We start from the raw sequence: 24,557 nt of genomic DNA on the forward strand, positions 1-24,557 counted from the left end.
AAGTGGCATCTTTGGCTGAAATAAAACTGTAAACAAAATTCTGGCTTCCACACAATTTCTTCATGTTGTTCCAACACAAATTGATTTAGCTAACTTGATAATTTTTTACAAATTCTAGTGAATGAAACATAAAACAATTAAGTTGTCCTCCCTCCCAAAGTTAAGAATAGTGTTGTTTCAACTCATTTTAAATAAGTAATTTGAACAAGCTAAAAAATTATTTTTGACTAAATGCATTCACTATCCACTTTTCGCCTTCTCATCATATAGCTGGTCTCTACAGAACTGTGAACAGAAAACATATCAGGTAGTCATGTGGGTTTAGTCATATCATCGAACCAATGGCATCGAAAAATGTCAAACTAACTGGGGGTTTGTGTGGTCGTGACTGAACATTGTAAATGGAGTTTCCATAGAACATGTTGTGAAAGAGTTCAAATTACTGTGGGTTTTCAATAATGTGTTTAGGTTGTCAGAGATGTATGCTTCTGTACAGCATTTTAAAATATAACAAAAAGGGATGTAAATCACAACAATAAAATTTGTAATGTCTTCCATAAATGCAAGACTCACAATAATGTTCTTGTTTGCTTTTGTAAGAATAAAATTGCAAATATGGAAATTATAGATGTCTCATCATGAACTTTTAGTCATTATAATGAATGACAAATATTCATAGAAACAATAACATGTATGAATGCGTTGTAGAAAAATCTGTAGTTTCAGATTCGCTTCTGATAAAATAGATTGCATAAGTTAAAGGAGGTTATAAATTAGTAATAAGTGATCGGGTAAATTAATAGAATAAAATGCTGAAATTAAAATAACCTGTATGATATAGATACAGCATCCTTTGTTAAATTTGATATAGAAGGATATCCGTAACAAAAAAATGACGTCCACGACACCAAACGTGTATGTCTTTGGGTTTTCTGAAGGAAGGGTTTCACACAGTTCCCCACCTACACATGTTTGACGTAATTAAGCGGTCTACCAGCAGAACAGATGGAGGGTTCAAAGTGGTGGAGGAACAATATTATTTATGGCTTTATCAGTGAGAGGCATGTCATCAACACCTCTGGAAGCAATGTTAAGCAAATTAAACAATACATTTGTGAAGCTTGTTGGAGAATATTTTTCAAGGTCTCAGCCCATATCTTAGGTTCAGTTGACTCTAGTGGTACACTTATTCAAATGAACTTCACTAACAGAACAATTTTAATTTGGTTTAAACAAACCAAACCTGAAAAGTGTGAACACACACCCTTCTGATCTGAGAAAGCAAAGGGGCTTGACTGATGGGAATCTGATAATCAACAACAACATAAGAAATCACTTCTTTTGAAATGCAATTGAATACATTATGAAGGAAAATAAACGCACAGTCAGTCACTAGCATCTGGATTGCTTCATAAGTTTGGACTGGTCAGGCAGTCAGTAATGGTTCTGTTATGTAAGTTTACATATCAGCCAAAACCCGATTCTACATAAGGACATGGCTGTAGAGGGGAAAGCATAAATCATTGACATCGACTGGCAGATGTTTGCTTAACAACAAAACCTTGGGAAATATGCCATAACTCATGAAGTAAGAATACTATACACAAATCGAGATTTTTATCAAATTTTCACTTACTAAATATTATGTAAGATGTTTTTTTTTCCTATACTTTTTTTGTTCTTTTTTTTAATTTAAGTTAGCAATTTTTGCAACCCACGTAGTAGCTTGTCGCAACCAAGCGGCAACCTCCCACTCTCCCTCAGGAAGCCAATACGGAAGTAACTAAAACTACAATTCATCCAAAATTCCGCTAGTCCTGGCCGCTCCTTGCTCCAAAATAGAGCAAATTTCAATTGGGCCCACTGTTAGCATGGCCAACTTTACAGCAGAAAAAAAGGTCTCTACAGCCTGGTACAAAAAAAAATTTGGTTAATAAAGCTAATATTACCCTTCATGACAACTGTGAGGGGGGTGAATTTTTTTTATAACTCATCTGTTTTCTTTATATTAAGTTATATAAAGTTTGCATAATTAAGGGAGTGGCCACTTGAGTGACAGCTAGGTCTCGTTGGTCGCCGCCACATCACCTCAGCTGACTCCTGCAGATTAGCCACTGAACTCGGCATATTTATCGTATTTCTGTGTTGTTTTGTGGCTTTACACAGTCAACTGCCTTTCGGACTTGTTTCCTACAATTATCAGATGGCATGGCATGCTGAGTGCACTTAATTGTGCTCACAAACCATTCACGTGGCCTCCGTTTCCCATGTGAGTAAAGTTATATACTTTTATACCATCTCTATACATGTATTTGCTTTATTTAAGTTCATTTATCGTTTATATTTATATTTAGAGCTGTAATGCACTCTAGGATCTGATTAGCTGTAGGCTCTAGAACAGTCATCTGAAGTGTTGTCATACAGTGTTATGCTGGATTTCATCAATAGTCTTACATTAACTAACACAGACTATATCTGAAGTGTTTGGAAGTAATTCGCGTTTTCCTCCTGTTAAAAAATGTCATAAGAATGTTTAGTGGCTCAATGTGTTACAGCAGTGTTTTTAAAAGTCTAAACACTTTATTGATATAGTATACAACCAAGCACAGTGGTCAGAATACAAACAAGTCACAGGTGATAAAGTATTAAGCGTTCTCCCAAAGTAAAGTGTGTCTGAACCAGGTCCAAACAAAATGCCAGCAGGTGTCTGAATCTCCGCTCACTCTCTGCCTCTTTGCCCTTGTTTGGTATCCCGCCGTGGGTGTGATAACGCGCGAACAAAATGGCGACGGTTGGCCGCGCCTACTTGTGGCTTTTTTTGCGCTCTTTAGAAACCTATGGGTGACGTCACGGATACTACGTCCATATATTTTACAATCTATGGTCGCAACTTTAGGCTAGCCTATTAAGCAACAGTAGGGGCTATCTAATTTAATGCTTCCAAATTTTGGTGGATAGTTACATTTTTTTAAATAAAGTTTTGCTATTTTATTGTGGGAGAAAAAATGGGACTTCTGTGTTTTAATTCAGAAATTTTACAAAGCAACAAGTATCATGTTAAATTAAATAAACTTAAGTAAATTCACTGAAGGTACAATTGAGGCAAGCAGACACGACGTAGCTTTCAGTTAAGATAAGCACAGTTTCCATAATTATACTTGATAGATAAAGGTCTATGGCTCTGCATACAATGACTTCATCTTGCTGTCGTTTATAGCCGTTTCACTTTACATTTTGGATGCATTAATGCCGCTCCGTAGGTCTATTGCAGACATTCATAAATATTTCTGGCAAATCTAATAAATGTTACTCGTTGCAAAAACTTACTAAATCGCAATTCAGCATCGTATATTTGAGGGTGTGCAAGAAGTTTTGTGCATGTACAAAGTAAATCGGTGCGCAGGTAAAGAGATTTGCATGCTCCTTATATACATGTGATCTCGCCTTGTAATACTGCGCTCACGACATTTGTCATTGATATAACACAATAAGTAGTTGATAGATCTGTGTAAAAGGTCTTCCACCACAGCTGAAAAAATTCCTAGAGGAAACACTGTAATCTATAGCCCCTTTCACACATACAGACCTTTCCGGAAAATTACCGGCAATTTTCCGGAAAGGTTGTATGTGTGAACAGGTCCTTTTTGAAAATACCGGTAAATTCGTTCTGGCTATTTTCCGGAAAGAGAAGTTGTAACATTACCGGCAATTTGCCGGAATGCTGCGCTGTGTGAACGCAGAAGGAAGATTTCCGGAATAAGCTCGTGCACGTCTAGAACGTGCTGACGTAAGACTTCTGCTTTAGCCAATCACAACAGTCAGACGCATTTACGTCCGCGCGGTTTGTGAGAATAAAAGCCTTTGAATATTTTTCCAGACACATTTAGCTGCTAGAAGTTAGTCAGATCACGTTTATATGTTCTTCTTAATGCCAACTGTGCAAATAATCATCGATAAGATGCTTATGATAAGCCATTGTTTGTTTACCTTCAAGCTTTGCGTGTGCCCATGAAACAGCCTGTGAGCGTCAGCACACGCACATATTATGAACATCTCGACATGCGAATATGATCCAGTGAAAGTTGTTTACAATATTGATCATCAAAAGAGTTTGTAATTTAGTCAAATGTTTACAAATACAAGCGCAGCCGTTTAAAGCTCATTTGTGGTGAATGATGTCAGAATTTACCGGTATTTTGGAATGGATGTGTAAATGCTCTTTTCCGGAAAATTTCCGTAACGTCCTCGCCTGTGTGAACAGCGCTTTTTTCAATATACCGGTAAAGTCTTTCCGGAAATTTTCCGGATATTTACCGGTATCACTGTGTGAAAGGGGCTAAAGTTTCCATCCAGCTATTTACATGTGCATTTTAAATTATTCCATAAATTGTTTGATAGAATACCAAGATGCGCATACATTTTGAATAATAAAAAAACTTCTGAACATAACTGAGTAGGATAAACTTTTTATTCAACAAGAAAAAAAGTGCCTAAACTACAATGGTAACACTTTTGCTTAATAATAAATCCCAGTATGCGCATTAAAGTCATTTTATTTTGTTATAAGAGATCATCATGTGATGATAATAATTGGTGTAATGGACAGCATTAATGGACAAACCACCAGGCTGACCACATTGTAAAATATCTGAAATGTTGTTTTGGTCATTTTAAAATCCACTAACCAACCTTCGTCATCACAGTGGTTCGTTCAGCATTATTATTATTATTATTATTATTACCTCCTGAACTGTCTTGATCATCTTACACCTTCAAATAACACTGCTTGTTCATTGCGTGTCGGCATTGTCTTCTGACTCAAGTCATTATTTTACAGGAAAAAGATTGCAGCAAATTCTGTTTTTCCTTTTGATAATTGCCACCAGTTTATCAGGAAGTGACTGTTTTGTTCTCTTTGTCTCATTGGATGAAAATGATGCATAATAATTTGCAAATGTTTTATGCAATATTCTAGTTTTTGTGCATAAATTTAATTGATTCACAACTTTGGATGGAAACATAGCAAATAAAAATAATTTCCTTTCAATTTCGAAATGATGTCCTTTTCACGTAGATTCGTAAACATAAAAAAATCCGCAATCTGCAGGCCAGACCAGAGCCATATTGTTGTTTTGGTTGTCATGTACTCATGCTCTATGAGTAGGCCCACACGGGATCCGCGCATGCAGAAGTCTACAGATTTTTAGCCCATCATTGAGTATATTTATTTGCTTGTGTAAATGTGTGTAAGTTTATATTTATTCAGTTTTTAAATTAACTTCAGAAATATTATTGACTAATTTGAAAATGTTTATATGATTTTATTTACAATACAGTTTGTAAAGTAATATTTTCTTTCTTTTAGTATAGATATATGAGAGGCTTTGTTTACCAAATAAGTAGATCTGATTTGCAGTGTAAACATTGAATAAGAGGTAAAATGTTAATATTTTTTATTTCATATACTCCCAAAATTATTCCGCGTGAATCTGCAGTTTTTTTTTTTTAAACAAAATAAGCGCTGCTGAATTATTAGTCCAGTGTAAATTTCCCCCAATTTCTGTTTAACGGAAAGAAAAAAAAATTAACGGAAAGAAAAACTAATTTAGAAACACAATAGTTTCAATAACTAATTTCTAATAACTGATTTATTTCAGTTAAGATAAACACAATTTCCATATTTTTAAAGGTCTATGGCTCTGCATACAATGACTTCATCTTGCTGGAGTCTATAGCCGTTTCACTTTACTTCAGGACGCATTAATGCCACTCTGTAAGTCTATTGGAGACATTCATAAATATTCTTAGAAAATCTAATAAATGTTGGAGACATACTACATAAACGCACTAAATTGCATTTCAGCAGCGTTTCTTTGAGAGCGCACAAGAAGATCTGCGCTTGAGTAGCTTATATTTAAGAGGGTGTGGAAGAGGTTTTGTGCACAAGCAGAGGAAATCGGCAGGCAAGCACACTCGTATTGCACATAAATGCAATCTCGACTCCATTTATCATTGAAATGACACCATAGGTAGTTGGTAGATTTGTGTAAAAGGTCTGCCGCCACAGCTGGAAAAAATCCTAGAGGAAACACTGAAATATTTTATTGCAGTTTTTTCAAGACACTAATATTCAGCTTTAAGTGCAGTTTAAAGGCTTAAAATTATGTTAATTATGCAAGTTTGTGTAATTATAGGCAGATCATTTTCAACCAATGATGGTTTGTTTTGTCAATCAAAAAAGAAAACTAGCTTAAAGGGTCATGAAACACCAAAACACATTTTTTGAGCTGTTGACAGTCATAAATGTGTCCCACACTGCTAAAAACACTATTAGGACACATATTTCACTAAAAAGTGTAAATTGGTTGTTTTTGCGTTATTTCAAGCAAATTCGTACTTCCGGTTTGAAACTAATTTTTGAAGCTGCGTCACGGTCATGACATAATAGCGTGTATTCCAGCGTGCAGACTGGACGTCTGTACCAGAGTGGGCCTTATTACGTCTCAGTGTGATGCATTAATGCATGAGTAAGGCTTGGTTCAAACCAATCAGCACACTCTATTGTGCAACTTCATTAATATTCATTACTGTCACAATGTTTAGACGACAGAGACACCACGTTGTTTTGGCAAAACAAGGGTGAAGTATTGCTTTTATAGTTTGCTGCAGTTAAGTTTTGTTTTAATTTTCACTCTGTGAGAGCTCAGCTGGACTCACGTGTGGATTAGCAGTGTACGCGACGCTCGACAACAATAACTTAACTTACGTGTCTAAGGAGGAACATTGTTTACCTGAGAGCTGTTCTCATCTGCAAACGCTGAGATCCGGATTCGTTTGTAGTCTTCTCTTAATAAAGACGCGGCTCTAGTTGCTGGTGATTCTCCTGTCTCTACAGATTTGGTAAGTGAGCGACCAGTGCTCTTTGTTTATTCAGTTTGTTCGTATCGAACTAAGTTAACTATTGCACCGTTGTTAGCATGTTAGCACCACAACCAAACTTTAACCTTGTGTAGGATTTTCAACGCATTTTGTGACCAGAATAACACACGCGGCTTTCTGACACTACCTGCCGTGTGCATCTTAGTTTCCAGGAAATGCGGAGGTTTTTTTTTCTCTCATTCGCTGTGCGGTATCAAACATTGCATGAAAAATACAAGCTTAAAGAAATTCCTCGAATCAAATATCTTGTTTGTCGCGAGGGGCATGACTGAATTCCCTGAATGAAAGAGCCAAACTGCAGTTAAAGTCCACCATTTAATAATTTGGCAAATTATTTGGCAAATTACTCCCCCTAAACAGAGCTGGACACACTCACTTTTCTGACTTTTTCCAAAGTAGAGGTGTGAAAACACCCTGCTGAAACAAGGGGGTTTCATGGCCCTTTAAAAAGGTTAATGATATTCATTTCTAGCTAGAATAAAAGAAATAAGACTTTCTCCAGAAGAAAAAAATTATAGGAAATACTGTGGAAAATGTTCAGGTTTTGTTTAACATCATTTGAAAAAATATTTTAAAAAGAAAAAAAAAAATCACAGGAGGGTTAATAATTTTGACTTCAACTGTATATAAAGAAATGTATTTATTATTATTTTTTCTTGTTATAGGACATAAGGTAGTCAGGAAGTAAAGTAGAGAGAAAGAGAAGCTATCACCAAAGGTTGGTGGTGCTGAATTCGAACTCAGATGCCTGAAGTGCGGTTGCATTTGTTTTAATTTTCAAACTTCTAGTAACAAAACAGCGGAATAATTCCTCTAATGCAAAGAGTAATGGTGCGTAAATTGTACTCTAATTGTCGAAAGTGCCTCTTATACCCTGGCACCGGGGTGATGAATGTGAAGTGGATTTGTGATCTTATTATACTAATATTTCATAAAGCCAAGCCAATAGTCTTAGTTTGTTCAGCTTCTTGAATTCACTAATGCCACTCCAAAGACAAATGTGGTCATTAACTGCTTCCAATTAGATTTCTTTCTTAGCACAGTTTGTTTTTTGCATTCATTCATCTGTCTCAGGAACATCCTCACAAATGCCAGCAGGGATCTCGGCATCTAGGCACGTCTTGACCTGCAGGATCCGAGGCGAGGTTTATGGAGTCAAAACCACCTGATTCTGATGCGAACGGTGTTCATCTCACCCTCCCTCATGTTCGCTGTTGAATCTATGCTTTGTGTGAGGGCTCCTGTTGTGAGCACACTAAAGATGATGTACTTCTGTTGATTAAGTGTTTTTCCATTTTAAACTAACTAGTCAAGCTTTGTCATGGTGGACAGCGGAGAATATTCAAATTGTGGCATAATGTAGACCCCAGTATATGTTGTTGATTAGTCACAGTGATTTATAGAGTGGAAACAGCAGTGTTTTAGTTCCATTTTGTCTATTTTTTTGTCCATAGTACTGTTACTCTTACTGTGTTTTGTCATCTTTTGTTGCCATTGTCTTCATCTGCTGTTAGCTGCAGTAAAACTTCAATGCATTTAGTACATTTCCAGGATGTGGGTTGTCTAACACCTCTAGTCCAGTGTCAAAAATATAAAAATGTATATAAATTAGGCACATGACGATAACCATTTTCAAGGTTTACCGCAGTTTGGAAAAGTCAAGGTTTTAAAACGGTAAAAATTTATTGCTATACGTTCCATAAGATTTTTTTTTTTTTTTTTTTTTTTTAGGACAACAGTATCTCCAGCAGAAAAGATGTCCAAAAATGTCATTTTTAATAGTAAAGAAATCAGTGTTTTTGAAACAACATGAAAACAGCAGAAGTCAATGGTTACTTTGAAACATTAATCCTGACATTTTTACAGTTCCAAAACATTACAATGTTTCTCAAAATAAAATATATTGTGTTCTAAGGGGAACAAAAGTTTTTATTTTTTTACCTAGATATTTTAAAAGAATGTATTTTAGAGCAGCAATCTCGATACAGTGAAACCATGATATTTAAGGTTATCATACCGTCTGAATCTTATATCGGCCCATACCTAATGTAAATGCTAATTAATTATTAGTTAAATTGCAGCATTATTTCTAGTATCACTGAAAAATTATTGTAGCTTTGATTTAATAGTTTTTGTTTGTTTTTTAAGATTAATAGTTCCAAATACTGTATAACTATTCATCTACTTCTGTATTTTCTACCTTTATCTTTTAAGAGTTTAGTTGTTTTATTAATTAGTCAAATTTGAATAGGTATTTTTAAAATGTCTGTTGCATCGTTTTATATTTTAGTCTGTTTAATTGTAAATTTAAAATGAAAGACACATTCTATACTTATTTACTTATTTTTAGAGGTTTTTCTACTTAAAGTTTACTTCAAAATGATTTTAGTTTTAGTTTAGTCAATAACGAACCTGATGTAATATTTGGTTATTTTTTAAATCAATGTTTAATAAAGGTGCTTATAATAAGGCTGCACAATATTGGAAAACATGGACATTGCATTTTTTTGTTTTTCTTCGATTTGTATATTGCGATTATGAATTATATTAGATGACTCTGGAAAAAATTCAGAATTGCACATTGATTGGGTTGATTTTTTAAATTATTTTTTTTTAAAGGAAGTGCATCTGCATTAAATGTTCAAAATTAGGCATGGGCCAGTATAAGATTCTGACGGTATGATAACCTTGGATAAAAATATTGCGGTTTCATGATATTGCGATTACTGCTCTAAAATGTATTATTTTTTAAATGTCTGGGTAAAAAACAGCAAATTTTCCCCTCTTAGAACACAATATATTTTATTTTGAGAAACATTTTGAGGAACAGTAAACATGTCAGGCTGATTAATTTAAGTTTCAAAAACACAGATTTCTTTACCATTTGAAAAAGCAGCTTTGGATATCTTTTCTGCTGCAGATACTATTGTCCTAAAAAATGGGGAAAAAATTGCAGATACCATAGAAACGGTATAGCAGAGAGTTTTGGATGTTTTAAAACCCTGACTTTTTCAACCCATGGTATACTTTAAAAACCGTCCCATGCTTTTTCAAAATGTACCAAATAAATTAAAGCACAGATGAAAACAATAGGTCAAAGAATAAAGGTAAACTAAACAGTGCTTTATGGATTTCAGAGAAGTCTAACAGTATTAAGGTACAGAAATTGATTAATCAAATGTAAATTAACCCTGTATAGTCTTCATTCTATAATTAAACACAATTAAACTTTGTTAAAGTGGCAAACCTTATAATTTCTTGTGTCCAAATGGGTTAAATTCACTTTGCTATTTGACTTGCAGATTTACATATTGCAGTATTGATGCTGAAAAATGTATTGTTCATAAAAAAAAAAATTTTTTTTGCTGTAATGTCAATGCTAGTATTGAGAATCATGTTTAATTTGTACACATTTACCAATATTGAGACAGCACAATATTTACTAACTCTCAAAAAAAATCTCTGTGATTTTTTTTTTTTTTTTTGTGTGGTTCATTCAGGTATGATGGTTTTAAAAAATGTAACTTTTGAGAACTCATGTTATTTCATACTAGGTAAATGATCATTCAAGCAGGCACCCGCAGTTTATGAATAAATCTCTGTTACCTCTGTTTATCCTGCAGTGTCTGGATGCCAGAACTAGCAGTCATGGATCTGGGCAGGCAACTGTGTGTGAAGATGAAAAAACAGAGGAAGGCAGAGATGACCATTCCTACTGCCATGAAGGGACTTGAGATCCACTTCTACCTTGCTGACACACACCAGCTCGAGTTCTTCAAAGCCTGCTACACTGCGGAAGACCTGTGCGTGGAGGCTGCCAAGAGATGCCGTAAGTGTTTGGACGCCAGCCTGTTTAGAGCACTAATAGATTGTCAGCCTCTAATGCATCTCTCAGGACATGGAGTGTGATCATGATGGCCTGATTTCTGAGCAGTGATGCATCATTTCATCAGCTGTTGGAAATGGTTGTCAAGGCAAAGTTCGAGTTATAACTAGCATCCCAAATAAAACGCTATACATACATTCATTCGTTTTCCTCCGGCTTGGTCTCTATTTCAGAGGTTGCCAGAGTGGAATGAACCGCCGACTATTCCAGCATATGTTTTACATAGCTGATTCTCTTCCAGCCCCAACCCAGTATTGGGAAACACCCATGCAGTCATTCACACACACAAACACACACATACACACTCATCCACTACAGGCTGTTTCTTTCATTCATTTTCTATTCAGCTTAGTGCCGTTATTAATCAGGGGTCGTCACAGCGTAATTAACCGCCAACTTATCCAGCATATGTTTTACGCAGCGGATGCCCTTCCCTTCTGCAACCCATCACAGGGAAACATCCATACACTCTCACTTTCACACACATACACTACGGCCAATTTAGCTTAATCAATTTAACTATAGCGTATGTATTTGGACTGTAAGGGAAACTGGAGCACCCAGAGAAAACCAACGTGAACAAAGGGAATGTGCAAACTCCACACAGAAATGCCAACTGGCCCAGCCAGGACTCGAACCAGTGACCTTCTTGCTGTGAGGCAACAGTGCTTACCACTGAGCTGCCATGCCGCAAAACACACTAAACCATGGAGTCTAAGAATTTAGTGTCATCTCAAATTTTGCTAACTGGAAATCAAAGAGTCTCCCAGTCAATGCCAAATGATTGTTAAATGTTGTTGAACTATTGAAAGTTAAAGCAATGACATTAATTACTGACCAAAGAGTACTTGTCATGGCTACTATGGTAAAAGGTAGTTATTTCTATAAAAGGTGGCCGAACACAGTGGACAAAAGGTCATATGGACAACGTACTGTACATGTTACAAATGAATTTGAGAAAATTGTTCGGACGCAGTGGCAAACGAATTGGATTTATTTCCAAGCAAATTCCAAAGCAATCACAAAAAATTCCATGTCAAGAACATGGACAGGTAAACATTACTTTTATAGCTTTCATAGTCTCTCTCTCTATCTTTCTCATATAGCTGCTTTTGTTTCTAGCTATGAATGTTTGTAATACATAGAGGTTGTTTTTAGCCGTTGTGAAAACCGAATGCCTTGTCATCTTGTGTGTGAGAATTATTAGTGAATTATACTTTGTCCACTGTCCATCATCTTTTATTATTTTATCACTGTTCATTGAGTGTATTCTCTTGATTGGTCAAGTCAGATAGATTGACATGTTGGGCCATTGAACCGCACACACCTCAAGAATTTCGGCCAATAGCTCCAGAGCTTATTTGACGGGTGTAAAGATGATTGAGAGCTCAAATCGCTCAGCTGAATCTGCTCATACATTCCTCTCATAGTACGAGCCACAACCACATGTACAGCATAGCAAAAATGACATTGTGTACACCCAACTTAAGTGAGTTTTGTAATCCATCCTTAAAGCCCGATCGCTTTTCCCCTTCCACTGCATAAGCAAAGTTTGTGACTGTTGAGTGCATGAAATGATCAACATTCCAGACTTCTTTTTATTAGATAAAAATAAATAAATGATCCAGATATTTGAAGGTTTGCTTTTTTCTTTTTTAAAGAGTTTTCAGTTTTTACTGACCAAAAAGGGGTTTTACTGATCAAGGTCAACATGAAAATTAAAAGGGACATTCTTTGTGCATTTGGTTTCATGTTTAAATCGTGCGATTGAGGAATGGGGCATTTGTACTGTCAGCATTTCACAGAATACAAAAGAGGAACTTTTGAAAGGGTTTTTACTGTTGGTGTCACCATGTGACATGGTGGATTAAGACGAGACATTGACCTTAGGATGAAGATTTTTACTATTTACCGTCGTTGTTTATCCCTTCTGATCTTCCAATGGAACAGTGTGTCTGTCTGTTTGGCCCTTGATCAATATTTAGCCACAAAATGGCTGCTGGGTTTAATATCACATCCAGAAATTCCTCAAAGTTGCAGCCAAGGACAAAAGCTGCCTTGGACGGTGATAGAGAAAAGGGAAGTTTGTATTATACAAGAAGGTTGCTTCTCGAGAGGAACTACAATGGTGTTTGTTTCACACTATTTATTTTCACACCCAACAGTTAGCTGCTTTCTTTTACTTTTAAAGGTATAGTGTTAAGTCTTCCTTCTACTTTTTTAACTAGTTCATCTGATAGCATAGAACCAATAAAATGCTATATACCTTTCACAGATCTGTTTCTGAAACCAGCATTAAATCAATACATCAGAACCAAATATTGGTTAAATGTGATCAGTAAACAACAAATTACATAAAATCAGTTGGAACTGATATTGAGGCTAGATGTTTTTGCTTTTAATATTCACAGTTTTTAATAATTATTGCAGACTGAATTCGAAATTTTTGTCTGTAATTTTTGAATGTTAAAAAATAAATTCGACCTCACATTGTGTGAATTGTATTGAAACACTGCCTCGGAAACATTCATCCATCAAGTGAAAAGCTAAATACAGAGTGCGTTCATTTGAGCTACAGACAACTTTGACAAACACGGTGCATAAAATAAGAACACAATGTGGCGGACAGTTGAGAAACCCCTATGCTGGATTTCGTGACTGGCACACATCTCCCTTTCTGCTGCTTGGTGTGTGCGGAAGCATGTGTGTGTGTGTGTGTGTGTGCAAATGTGTCCTGTCCATACGTTTGACGTACTGCTCAGACATTATAATAGAAAGCATTGTCCACTTTCGGTCCATTGCTTAGACACATCAACGTGGCCACCATCTATTATAATGTCTATAGGTACTGCCATTCTCTGTTCAGGATTTGTTTACTTATGTGAATGTGTGAAGCATCACAAGCTTCATGTATCAAAATTCCACTAATTTCCGGAAATAAACTTTGCATTTAGGGATTATCCTATTACCCTATTAGGGATAATGAGCTGAACTCTCCTTTCTCTCTATGCAGTAATGGATGAACACAATGTGTAGCATATTCCTCTTTCTTTTTTTACTTTGGAGAAGAGAGGAGAACAAAGTATCACTACTCGAACTGACTTCTAAACGTTTTGCATTTTTTCGTAATGGATTAATTAATATGCATTGTAGTTTGTGTGCAAGGTTTGTTTACATAATTTTTCGCATATGAATACGTAAAAAACGCATTCGAAAATTTCAGACCTCAGTGTGCAAATACCTTTTACACACACTTGTTTTATTTATTTATTTATTTCATTTTTTTTTACAAATGGGAGAATTCTGAAGGTTTTTAGACACATTCCATTTAGTTTTATTTAAAAATACTTGCACGCTGCTTTTGCCATTTAAATGTGGCATTTCCCATTTTACACAAGTAGATATGATTTCTTAGGCTCTTAATGAAAACTTCGAAACTTACTCTGGTTACATTTCTCAATGGTCCTGTAAACAGACACCTGTCTTACTTCAGTCCACTGTGAGACGTTTAGCTTCATATCTCTATAAATTCTAATGCACAGCTTTTCCCCTGGTAGTCTCTGAGATTGTAATATCAGGAATAGAGATCCAGCTAAAGCCTGGTTTATACTTCTGCGTCAAGTGATCGGTGTAACCCACGGCGCATGCAACGCGTGTAGCTGTGCATTTATACTTCTGCGCGCTGTCTCTGTTGGTCTGCATTAACACTTCCGAAAAGCTAGTTGGCAGTGAGGTGTTTGTTCCTCTGTGTCGAGTTTCTTCACTGCTGTGTTGCTTTTCCTGAACACTTCCGGGCTGTACAAGTGGCTCAAACTCGCTCATTTTGACGCAGGAACCGGTGGACGTGCAAAAACTTTTACTATGAGGTAAACACAAAACAAAACTTTTCATCCGGAGCTCCTTCACGGGACTCCACACTTGTAAACAATCGCTCCATCAGGCTCGCACCATTCACGCGGCTCTCGGTCCCGCCCAGACTCGTCAGTGATACTAAGCCGACCAATCACAGAGCTTGCGCTACGCATCGTTGCGACGTGTAGTTACATTTTTTAAAAGGTGCACGTCAGCGATGCCGACGGCCACGGCGAAGGGCTATGCGTCAGCGCCGTAGCATACGCCGGCGTTTGACGCAGAAGTATAAATCAGCCTTAAGCCAGCAGCACACACACAGCTCTCACCCAAGCTTCGAGCTTCTGCTTACCTTTGTCTGAATGTCTGAGATGAAGTATTTGAAGCCATTTATACATTACGATGACGAAATGTAAGATAACGCCAGGCCATTTTCTGTGCATATAATCATTGTATATGATTTATCCGTCCTTGACATTGCAGCCATATTCAAGCAATAGCTTTAGTAATAGACAGACATATCTCATAAACAACCATTTAGCTGTGAGCATTTTCTCAGATTACTCATCTCAAGAGGGGATTTGCAACTATAAGTTGTAACTGTAACAGCAGGTTAGCTTTGTGTTTTATTTCATCAGCCTCTCAACTGTGCTGAGGCATAACAAATAAAGGAATATGGTTTGAGCAGGCTCTAATTGTGACTAATGTTTTCCACAGGCATCTCACCTTTGTGCCACAACCTGTTTGCACTCTATGAAGAAAGCCAGGATCTCTGGTATGCTCCAAATCACGTGTTCAAGGTCACAGATGAGACCAGCATCAAACTTCATTATCGCATGAGGTGAGAGATCACAACCAAATAGTGCTTAATCTCCCACAATCTTTTTAACAGTAACACTTCACTTTCAAAAGAATGATAATAGTCTTTCACACCAAAATTCTGGAAAAAAAAAAGAAGTTATTTTTCAGTAGAAGTTTGTTGGGCACATTCATGGTTTCCGCTACATTCATTCTTCCATGGCGGGGCGCCACGCCAAAATTGATCCCGCCACGGCTACATTACAGCTTTTCATTCAAAACATTCAGTCGTGTTTTTTTTTTTTAATACTGGGTTATAATCGCACCCAAACATATTAAAATGTTAGTGAATTATGTTAGCGTGACCCTTTCTGTAACCGTGGTAGTGCTTTGCGTTATTTGTTTGAACCTTTAAGGCTATGTGTTGATAGACTGACTGGCTGCTGCGTGATGCGTGAGGTGAGCAAACAACGTATAGTCGTTTCACTTCAGGATGCATTAATACCGCTCTGTAGGTCTATTGGAGACGTTCATAAATATTCCTAGCAAATCTAATAAATGTTGGAGACATACTTGTTATATGAACGCACTACATCGCACTTCAGCAGCGTTTGAGAGCGCACAAGAAGATCTGCGCTTGAGCAGTGTATATTTGAGGGGGCGTGCAAGACGTTTTGTGCTAGAGCAGAGGAAATCGGCGCACAAGCAAATAGATTCGCATGCTCGTAGGCTATTATATGCGATCTTGACTTGTAATGCTGCACTCATGGCATTCGTCATAGAAATAACAGCATAGGTAGTTGGTAGATCTGTGTAAAAAAGGCCTGCCACCACAGCTGGAAAAAATCCTAGAGGAAACACTGACATTTGCGCTTTAAAGGTTGTATGAGAGAAAAATAAAAGGTTATTTACTTAGACCACCTTGTTTTTAGCAATGTAAAACATGGAACTACATCTCAAACCTAAAGTAGGAAATGATTGTGTGCTTTTAAAAATTGTAAGTCGTTGGGATAATTAGGTAAAAATAAATGCATTTTATAAGACAATGAAAGTGTTTTTTGACCTTACATGCATATCAGCCTGTTGTTGGAGACCCCCAAAACCAAAAATATGACCTTTTATAATGCATAACAGGGGCTCTTTAAATGTAATTTAAAAAACCTAGACATTTTAATCGATTTAGTAAAGATTTTAAGTTGATCATGGAAGAAATGAGCATGAATCCTGTGGTATGCCTTGAACAGACCTGCTACAACCTTAAAAAAACTGCTTGCGTTTCTATCATGACAAATAAACAAACAAACCTGCTAACATCTGACATTGTTTCAGCTCTCTCCTCATTGCGAAAGACATTTAAAAGTTTACCAAAGCAAAACATACAATCCCCTGAACTTCCCCTTTTCATAAGTGAAACTACGATAAGAGGCAACTACAGTATTCAAACCAAGGATTTTGTACAGAATCGCTCTCTCCCTGTGTGTGAAGCTTACCTGTTGTGCACACAAACAGGTTATGGTCAACCTTTGTGCACTCTCTCTTCCTCTGTGGCATAGTGCACTCTTTTCTCACTCATGCTGCTTCCTGTTTACAATAAGCTTTCTCTCGCGTGGCAGTGGGGTGGTGTAGCTTTTCTTTTTCTTTTTCTGTTGATTGTTGACACATGCTGCACACCTTATTTACCATATGCTAGTATATTTACATAATATAAGCCTTTGTTATAGTGCTGTATGTACAGTTTGGCATGTTGTTGTTGTACTCTATCGGCTCCTGTCATCGTGGATTTATGATAGCATTCATGATCATAACACGCTTGTGTGTGCATATACACCATAATAATTTTTGACTTTGGTTTACTTTTTTTTTTGCATTTCTCTTTTTAAAAGGCATACATGGGATTACATTTTTTGCAATATAATATAATATAATATAATATAATATAATATAATATAATATAATATAATATAATATAATATAATATAATGTAATATATTATAATATAATATAATATAATATAGTAGAATTTAATATGATATAATGTGATATGATATAATATAATGCAATATAATATAATATAATATAATATAATATAATATAATGTAATATATTATAATATAATATAATATAATATAGTAGAATTTAATATGATATAATGTGATATGATATGATATAATATAATGCGATATAATATAATATAATATAATATAATATAATATAATGTGATATAATATAATATATAATATATATTATATGATATAATGAAATATATTGTGATGTAATGTAATTGGGGATGCTTAGATCAGCATTTTTGCAGCCAATACCAAGTACCGATTTCTTGTCATGGTGATCGGCCGATACTGAGTACCGATTCTGATGCTTTAAGATTTATAATGCATAAAGCCCATTTTCAGTCAAAGTATGATACTTAAGCTTAAGTCTTAAGTCTTGATGTCTCAAAGAAGTTTGGAGCGCATATTTAATACATAATTAGTTGAAATGCACACATATTAGACCAATACTTATTTAATAAAAGGAAATAAGTCCATAAACTACAGCTTATTACAATGCGGATATTGCAATAAGTTATATTATTAAATATTCAAGTTAAAAATATATACATTTCCATTTCCCTACTATTTTCAGACAGGATTTAATGAACTTGCAAGATTGTTGAAAACACAGAACATTAAGTTGTGAAATGTAAAAAGATTTCAGTTCTTATTTTAACTTGTAAACAAACATTTGTGATCAGCCAGATTGGCGAGTACCGATCGAGTCAAGAAATGTGATTATCGGCCGATACCGATCTCTCAGATATAATATGATATGATGTGATGTGATGTGATTGATACAATACAAAACAATAAAAAACAATATAATATTATATAATAGAATAGAATATAATATAATATATATATAATGTGATATAATACAACACAATACAATATAATATAAAATAATAAAATACAATGTGATGTAATGTAATATAATGTAATGTAATTGAATATTTTGTGATATAATATAAAATATAAAGTTATTTTACCTTGTTAAATAATCACATTTTGTAAAATTTTTGGTTTTTCATTTTTAAAATAAATAGAATATTCTCTTAACGATTAATGTAAAAAAAAAACTACCACTTTCATTTATTTACACAGGTTTTATTTCACAAACTGGCATGGAACCAGTGAGATTGAGTCTCCAGTTTGGAGACACACACTCAGCAAACAGAAAAGTGTATTAAACAGTCAGAAGACCACCGAGGGAACACCTCTACTAGATGCCGCATCTCTTGATTACCTGTTTGCGCAGGTAAGTGCAGGAAACACGTTAAGCATCAATTTCATGATTGTCCAAGTCTCTATGACAGCTTTGAAGTAAGCAATGAATATGATCTATTTTTTGCTACAAAGGCGTTGTGATGTGATGACTATTCAAACACTCTTTCATGTGGTTTCTGTTGTTGTTATCATGTCATCATGTTGTTTGTTCTCTTTGTACTCTATGTATGTAAATGTGTTTTGGTGCACTGCTGTTTATTCAACCCTCTTTGGGATGGTGTGTAAACTAGTGGCTTTTTGTTTTTTGTGCATTTTAGGGCCAGTATGATTTCCTGAGAGGTCTGTCTCCTGTTCGTCCAACTCAGAATGATGAAGAGCATCATGAGATTGAGAACGAGTGCTTGGGAATGGCTGTTTTAGCTATTACCCATCATGCCAAGAGCAATAATTTGCCATTATCAGGAGCTGGAGCCGAGACAAGGTGACCTCACAAATCCTGATGTATTTACATTATACAGCAATAATAATAGAATGGCCTATTGTATTAAACTATTGTCATTTTTTGTTATGCAGACTGCTATGTCTGACTGATCAGAATTATAGCTCTAGAGATCTGAGTTAAATACAGTTGAAGTCAGAATTATTAGCCCCCCTGTATTATTAGCGCCCCTGTTTGTTTTTTTCCTCAATTTCTGTTTAATGGAGGAAAGATTGTTTCAGCACATTTCTAAGCATAATAGTTCTAAAAACTTATTTCTAATAACAGATTTATTTTGTCTTTGGCATGATGACAGTAAATAATATTTTACTTGATATTTTTCAAGACACTTCTATGCAGCTTAAAGTGACATTTAAAGGCTTAACTAGGCAGGTTAGGGTAATTAGACAAGTTATTGTATAACAATGGTTTGTTCTCTAGACTATAGAAAAAAATAGCTTAAAGGGGCTAATAATTTTGTCCCAAAAATGGTTTTAAAAAAAATAAAAACTGCTTTTATTCTAGCTGAAATAAAACAAATAAAACTTTCTCCAGAATAAAAAATATTATCAGACATACTGTAAAAATGTCATTGCTCTGTTAAACATCATTTAGGAAATAGTTAAAAAATAAAATAAAAATCAAAAGGGGGCTAATAATTCTGACTTCAACTGTATGTTTGCTGTTATCAACAATCAGTTTTCCAAAGATAATTGTAAGAAATAACTGGGGTTTGTTCATGTATTTATGCTTAAAAGGAAGTATAATACTGGTTTAATACAATTATAAAAGTGCATTGTCTGCCAAAACGGGTTTATTATCAGTTGCGTAAATGTTTTAGGCACCATTTGAAAGGATAGTTCACCCAAAAATAAAGTTTACTCACTCTCAAGTGGTTATGAGTGGTTCTGATCACCTAAAATATATATTTTGAAGAAAACGAAAAACCTGTAATCATTGACTTTCATTGTAGAAAAAAAAACAAATACTATGGAAGTTAATGGTTACAAGTTTGAACATTCTTCAGTTGAATTTTCAGTTTTGGGTGAACTATCCTTTAAATCACTTTCAAACAAAGCGAATTCACATGCTGATTGAACTTGAGCAAAATATTGTGCTCCTAATACAAAATATTGTGTAACCTTTCAACCCTTTTCTTTCTGTCTTTAGCTATAAGCGCTTCATTCCAGATAGTCTGAACCGCACCATTAAGCAACGCAACTTCCTCACACGCATACGCATCAGTAACGTCTTCAAGAATTTCCTCAATGAGTTCAATAGCAAGACCATCCAGGACAGCAATATAGGTCTGTATGACCTGAAGGTCAAGTATTTGTCCACTCTCGAGACGCTGACTCAAGGAGTGGGTAGGGAGATTTTCAAGCCCAAGAACCTAAAAGTAACGGGTGAGAGTGAGGGATCCCCAGCACAGATGCTTCCCTTGGGGGACAACGGAATGGGTTATGAGGTGCAAGTATACGGAACTACTGGGATCTCATGGAGGAGAAAGCCCGCACCGGTGAGTTTGGGGCTTCAGCTTTTGTGAACCTGCAGAAGTATATCACCAAATGCTTTTATTCTGTAAGAAATGTAACCATTTTGTTGTCTTGAATGTTTTTTTTTAATAGAATCAATTGATATTGAAAGACAAACCCAAATCTAAAAAGATCAAGGGCGACAAGCAGTGGAATGACAAAAAGAAAGACAGCGGATGGACGCTTTTCTCCGACTTTCATGAAATAACCCACATCGTCATTAAGGACTGCTGTGTCACCATTTACAGACAAGACAATAAAACCATGGTACTTTTGTCATATCACTGAGATTTTAGAGAGTTCATTCATTTTTTTCAAACCTGTATGATTTTATTTTAATTGTAAAACACAAAAGATGACCTTTTAAAGTATGCTGGCAACCAGACAGTTGAAGGTGACTATGGGGATCATCAGCAGTTACCAACATTTTTTTTGTGTTCAGCAGAAGAAAGAAACACTTACAGGTTTGGAACTGGTCCATGTGCTGATGTATAACAATTTTTTTTTTTTTTTTCAAAATGGAAAAACAAAAAAAAATTAATTTATGCCAAATTTGAATCTTCTCATGAATATAAATATTTATTTTGGATTTCATCACATTTGGTTTTTACGCCCAAAATGAAAATGCGATAACATCAAAATGAATAAACCACTTTAAAATGTGTTCTCTGTGTATGTGGGAATTACCCCCCCCCCCTCCCCAAAACCACTACCTCCACCACCATGCGCTGATTGGTTGACCAAACTTCAAAAAGTACGGTCCTCAGCTCGTTGTCAGATTTGCAATGTTTTCTTTTAAAAACTAGCAAGTGATAGATTTTTGGAATATTTTTTGAGACGCCCCTTTTTGAGAAAGGGGGTGAAAATTCTGCCCATGCAGATAACAAAGTTTATTCATTCATTCATTTTTTTGGCTCAGTCCCTTTATTAATCAGAGGTCACCAGAGAGGAATGAACCGCCAACTTATCCTGCATATGCTTTAAATGGCCCTTCCAGCTGCAACCCAGTACTGGGAAACATCTATACACACAGACACACACACACACTATGGCCAATTTAGTTTATTCAATTCACCTATACCGCATGTCTTTGGGCTGTGAGGTAAACGGAGCACCCAGAGAAAACCCATGCCAGTATTGGTAGAACATGCAAACTACGCACAAATGCCAACTGGCCCAGCTGGGACTCGAACCAGTGACCTTCTTGCTGTGAGGCAACAGTGTTAACCACAGAGCCACTGTGTCACCCAAATTTTATTTAGTTACTGTTTATTTATTTTAGTTTTAAACACATTTTCATTTTGTGTGTAAAAACAAAATAAGAAAGCAAATAATAAATTTTTATTTTTGTGAGAGGGTTCAAATTTGGAGTAAACTTTTGAAAACTAAAAAGAGAAACTCAGACCGAAACCCCTTAAAGGAGAGTCAATTTTCATTTTTGGATGAGCTGTCTCTTTAATAAGACAAACCTCAATGCTGTGTCCTAACCAGGTGCAATACACCTCATGCTTAGGCTGTTTGTATGTTCATACTGAACATGATTAGTCAGCCAATCAGAACATATTTCATATATTTTGTGTCTAGTTTCATGTCTGATTTTAGACTAGATTTAATGACACGTATATCTGCATGCCCAGCATATCAGTGTTTTGCAGAAGGTAATCCAGAAAATGTCGAGTCTTTTGTTGTGTTGGCTGCAAGTTAAGAAAAGAATGCATCACCTGGTCAGGATATTGTATAATACTTCCATACACCTGATGAATAATTCTCATGTGATCCAAAATTTTATCTTCTTTCTTTTCCAGGAGTTGGATCTGTTTTATCGTGATGCAGCCCTGTCTTTTGCTGCACTGGTGGACGGTTACTTCAGATTGACTGTGGATGCCCATCATTACCTGTGCACTGATGTCGCCCCCTCATCGGTAGTCCAGAATTTAGAAAACGGCTGTCACGGACCTATCTGGTATGATGACCATAAGGAGACTTTAGTTTTAGGCACTGAGAAATACAAAAATGTAAATGTGTACAAAACAGTTTAAAAGTTGCGGGTAAATTTTTTTTTTTTCTTTAACAAAGGTTTGGACACTTTTATTAAACTAGCATACATTACATTTATCAAAAGTTAGCATTCCCTTTAGATTTTTACAAAACTTCTAGTTGATCGAAGAATCCTGAAAGTCTAGTATAAACTTGTATAGCAGCATTTCTAAAGGATTATGTTTGTCACTGGAAAAGCATCAATGGAGTAAATCACAATTAAATAAAGCAATTAGCATTTTTCTTTTCAAGAGCATAAAGTATTTTCCTGATCCAAATTTTTGATATTATACACTACCTGACCAAAGTCTTGTTGTCAATCCCAATTGTAAGAGAACGCATAATAACTTGACTTCTAGTTGATCATTTGAAAAAGTGGCCGAAGCTAGATTTCTTTTGAACTGCATCCTGCGCATACTGCGAGAGATTAAGAGATTAGATGGCATCAAGACATTTGTACTGCACATTACATTACAAACCACAGGAGAGGGCAAAGTCTTCAATGGGATAGCATTCCTTCTCATGCTTCAGCCTCCACATCAAAGTTCTTGAAAACAAAGGAGGTCAAGGTGCTCCAGGATTGGCCAGCCCAGTCATCAGATATGAACATTATTGAGCATGTCTGGGATAAGATTAAGGAGGAGGCATTGAAGATGAATCCAAAGAATCTTGATGAACTCTGGTAGTTCTGCAAGAATGCTTTCTTTGCCATTCCAGATGACTTTATTAATAATCTTATGTGGGTCATACACAATATTAATTATTTTTCAACTGCACTATGACTTTATATTCTATACTGTACATTATTTTAGTTAAGTGACAACACTTTTGTCTGAGCAAAGTCAAACATTACTGTCCTAATTAAATAATTAAATATCAAGGCATGATCATGTTTTTTTAGGTAAAATAAGCGTAATCTAGAAGTGTTTGGCTTTTGTACAAGCCAATTCTGATACCAAATCATCAAATAGAAGTTAAGTTATTATTTGTTGTTCCTAAAACCTGGATGGGCGACAAGACTTTTGTCAGGTAGTCTATATCACAAGTCATCAAACCCTGTTTAATAATAGTCAAACATTTTAGAAACATCACTATATTAACTCGTATGTAGACTGTGGAGTCATATTGTTTTAACAGTTTATTACCGTTCCTTTTTGCCCTGTATTAGACTTTATCACACCTAAAAAGTGTATTACAACAACTGCCTTAAAGAGACATTTTGATACTGATTTTGTCGGTTGTCTTTACAGCACAGAGTATGCCATTCATAAACTTCGACAGGAGGGAAATGAAGAAGGAACCTATGTGCTGCGCTGGAGCTGCACAGAATACAACTTTATTATCATGACGGTTGTCTGCATTGAGGTACCCCCCTCCCCTTCCTCCCATAAGTCAGTGATAAGCACAGTTGGCGTAAACGTTTCTGTGGAATCCATAAAGTGGGATTCGAAAATCTGTCATACATGTCTTCCATGGTCTGGACAAGTCTTGAATTGCCCAGATTCTCTTGTGGTATTCTTTGTAGGCAATCAAGAAAATCTGGTTTTTATACTACACTTTTCCTGACCATGACAAGTAGTTTGTGTGGTAAATCACCCTGATTATCTGTCAAGTAGTGCAAAACCCCATTTTGGCAGTGAATCAGTATGAAAGCACTTCTAAAGGTTCACTGTGAATAACAATTAGTATCTTGCCTTTTGTTGTAGCTTTGAATAAGATTTTGACCCAGATTAGAGATGACATCTGAATCGCAAAAA

General features: G+C 35.7%; 1 protein-coding gene across 2 annotated transcripts in view; it reads left to right on the forward strand.

Annotated features, from left to right (window-relative positions):
- Positions 1–24,557, forward strand: part of jak1 (Janus kinase 1) — a 61,848-nt gene that overhangs the window by 8,177 nt on the left and 29,114 nt on the right. Inside the window, exons 1-9 of one of the 2 annotated variants that reach the window (XM_087254987.1) lie at positions 8,669–8,814; positions 9,756–10,768; positions 15,392–15,515; positions 18,628–18,781; positions 19,068–19,231; positions 20,399–20,747; positions 20,857–21,030; positions 22,569–22,726; positions 24,051–24,165. In XM_087254987.1, the coding sequence (XP_087111113.1) occupies positions 10,570–10,768; positions 15,392–15,515; positions 18,628–18,781; positions 19,068–19,231; positions 20,399–20,747; positions 20,857–21,030; positions 22,569–22,726; positions 24,051–24,165 (1,437 nt within the window). In that variant the 5' untranslated portion in view covers positions 8,669–8,814; positions 9,756–10,569. 2 annotated transcript variants of the gene reach the window in all.

The sequence above is a fragment of the Danio rerio genome, chromosome 6, assembly GCF_052040795.2.
Source record: "Danio rerio strain M-AB ecotype USA chromosome 6, GRCz13ab, whole genome shotgun sequence".
Taxonomy (NCBI): Eukaryota; Metazoa; Chordata; class Actinopteri; order Cypriniformes; family Danionidae; genus Danio; species Danio rerio.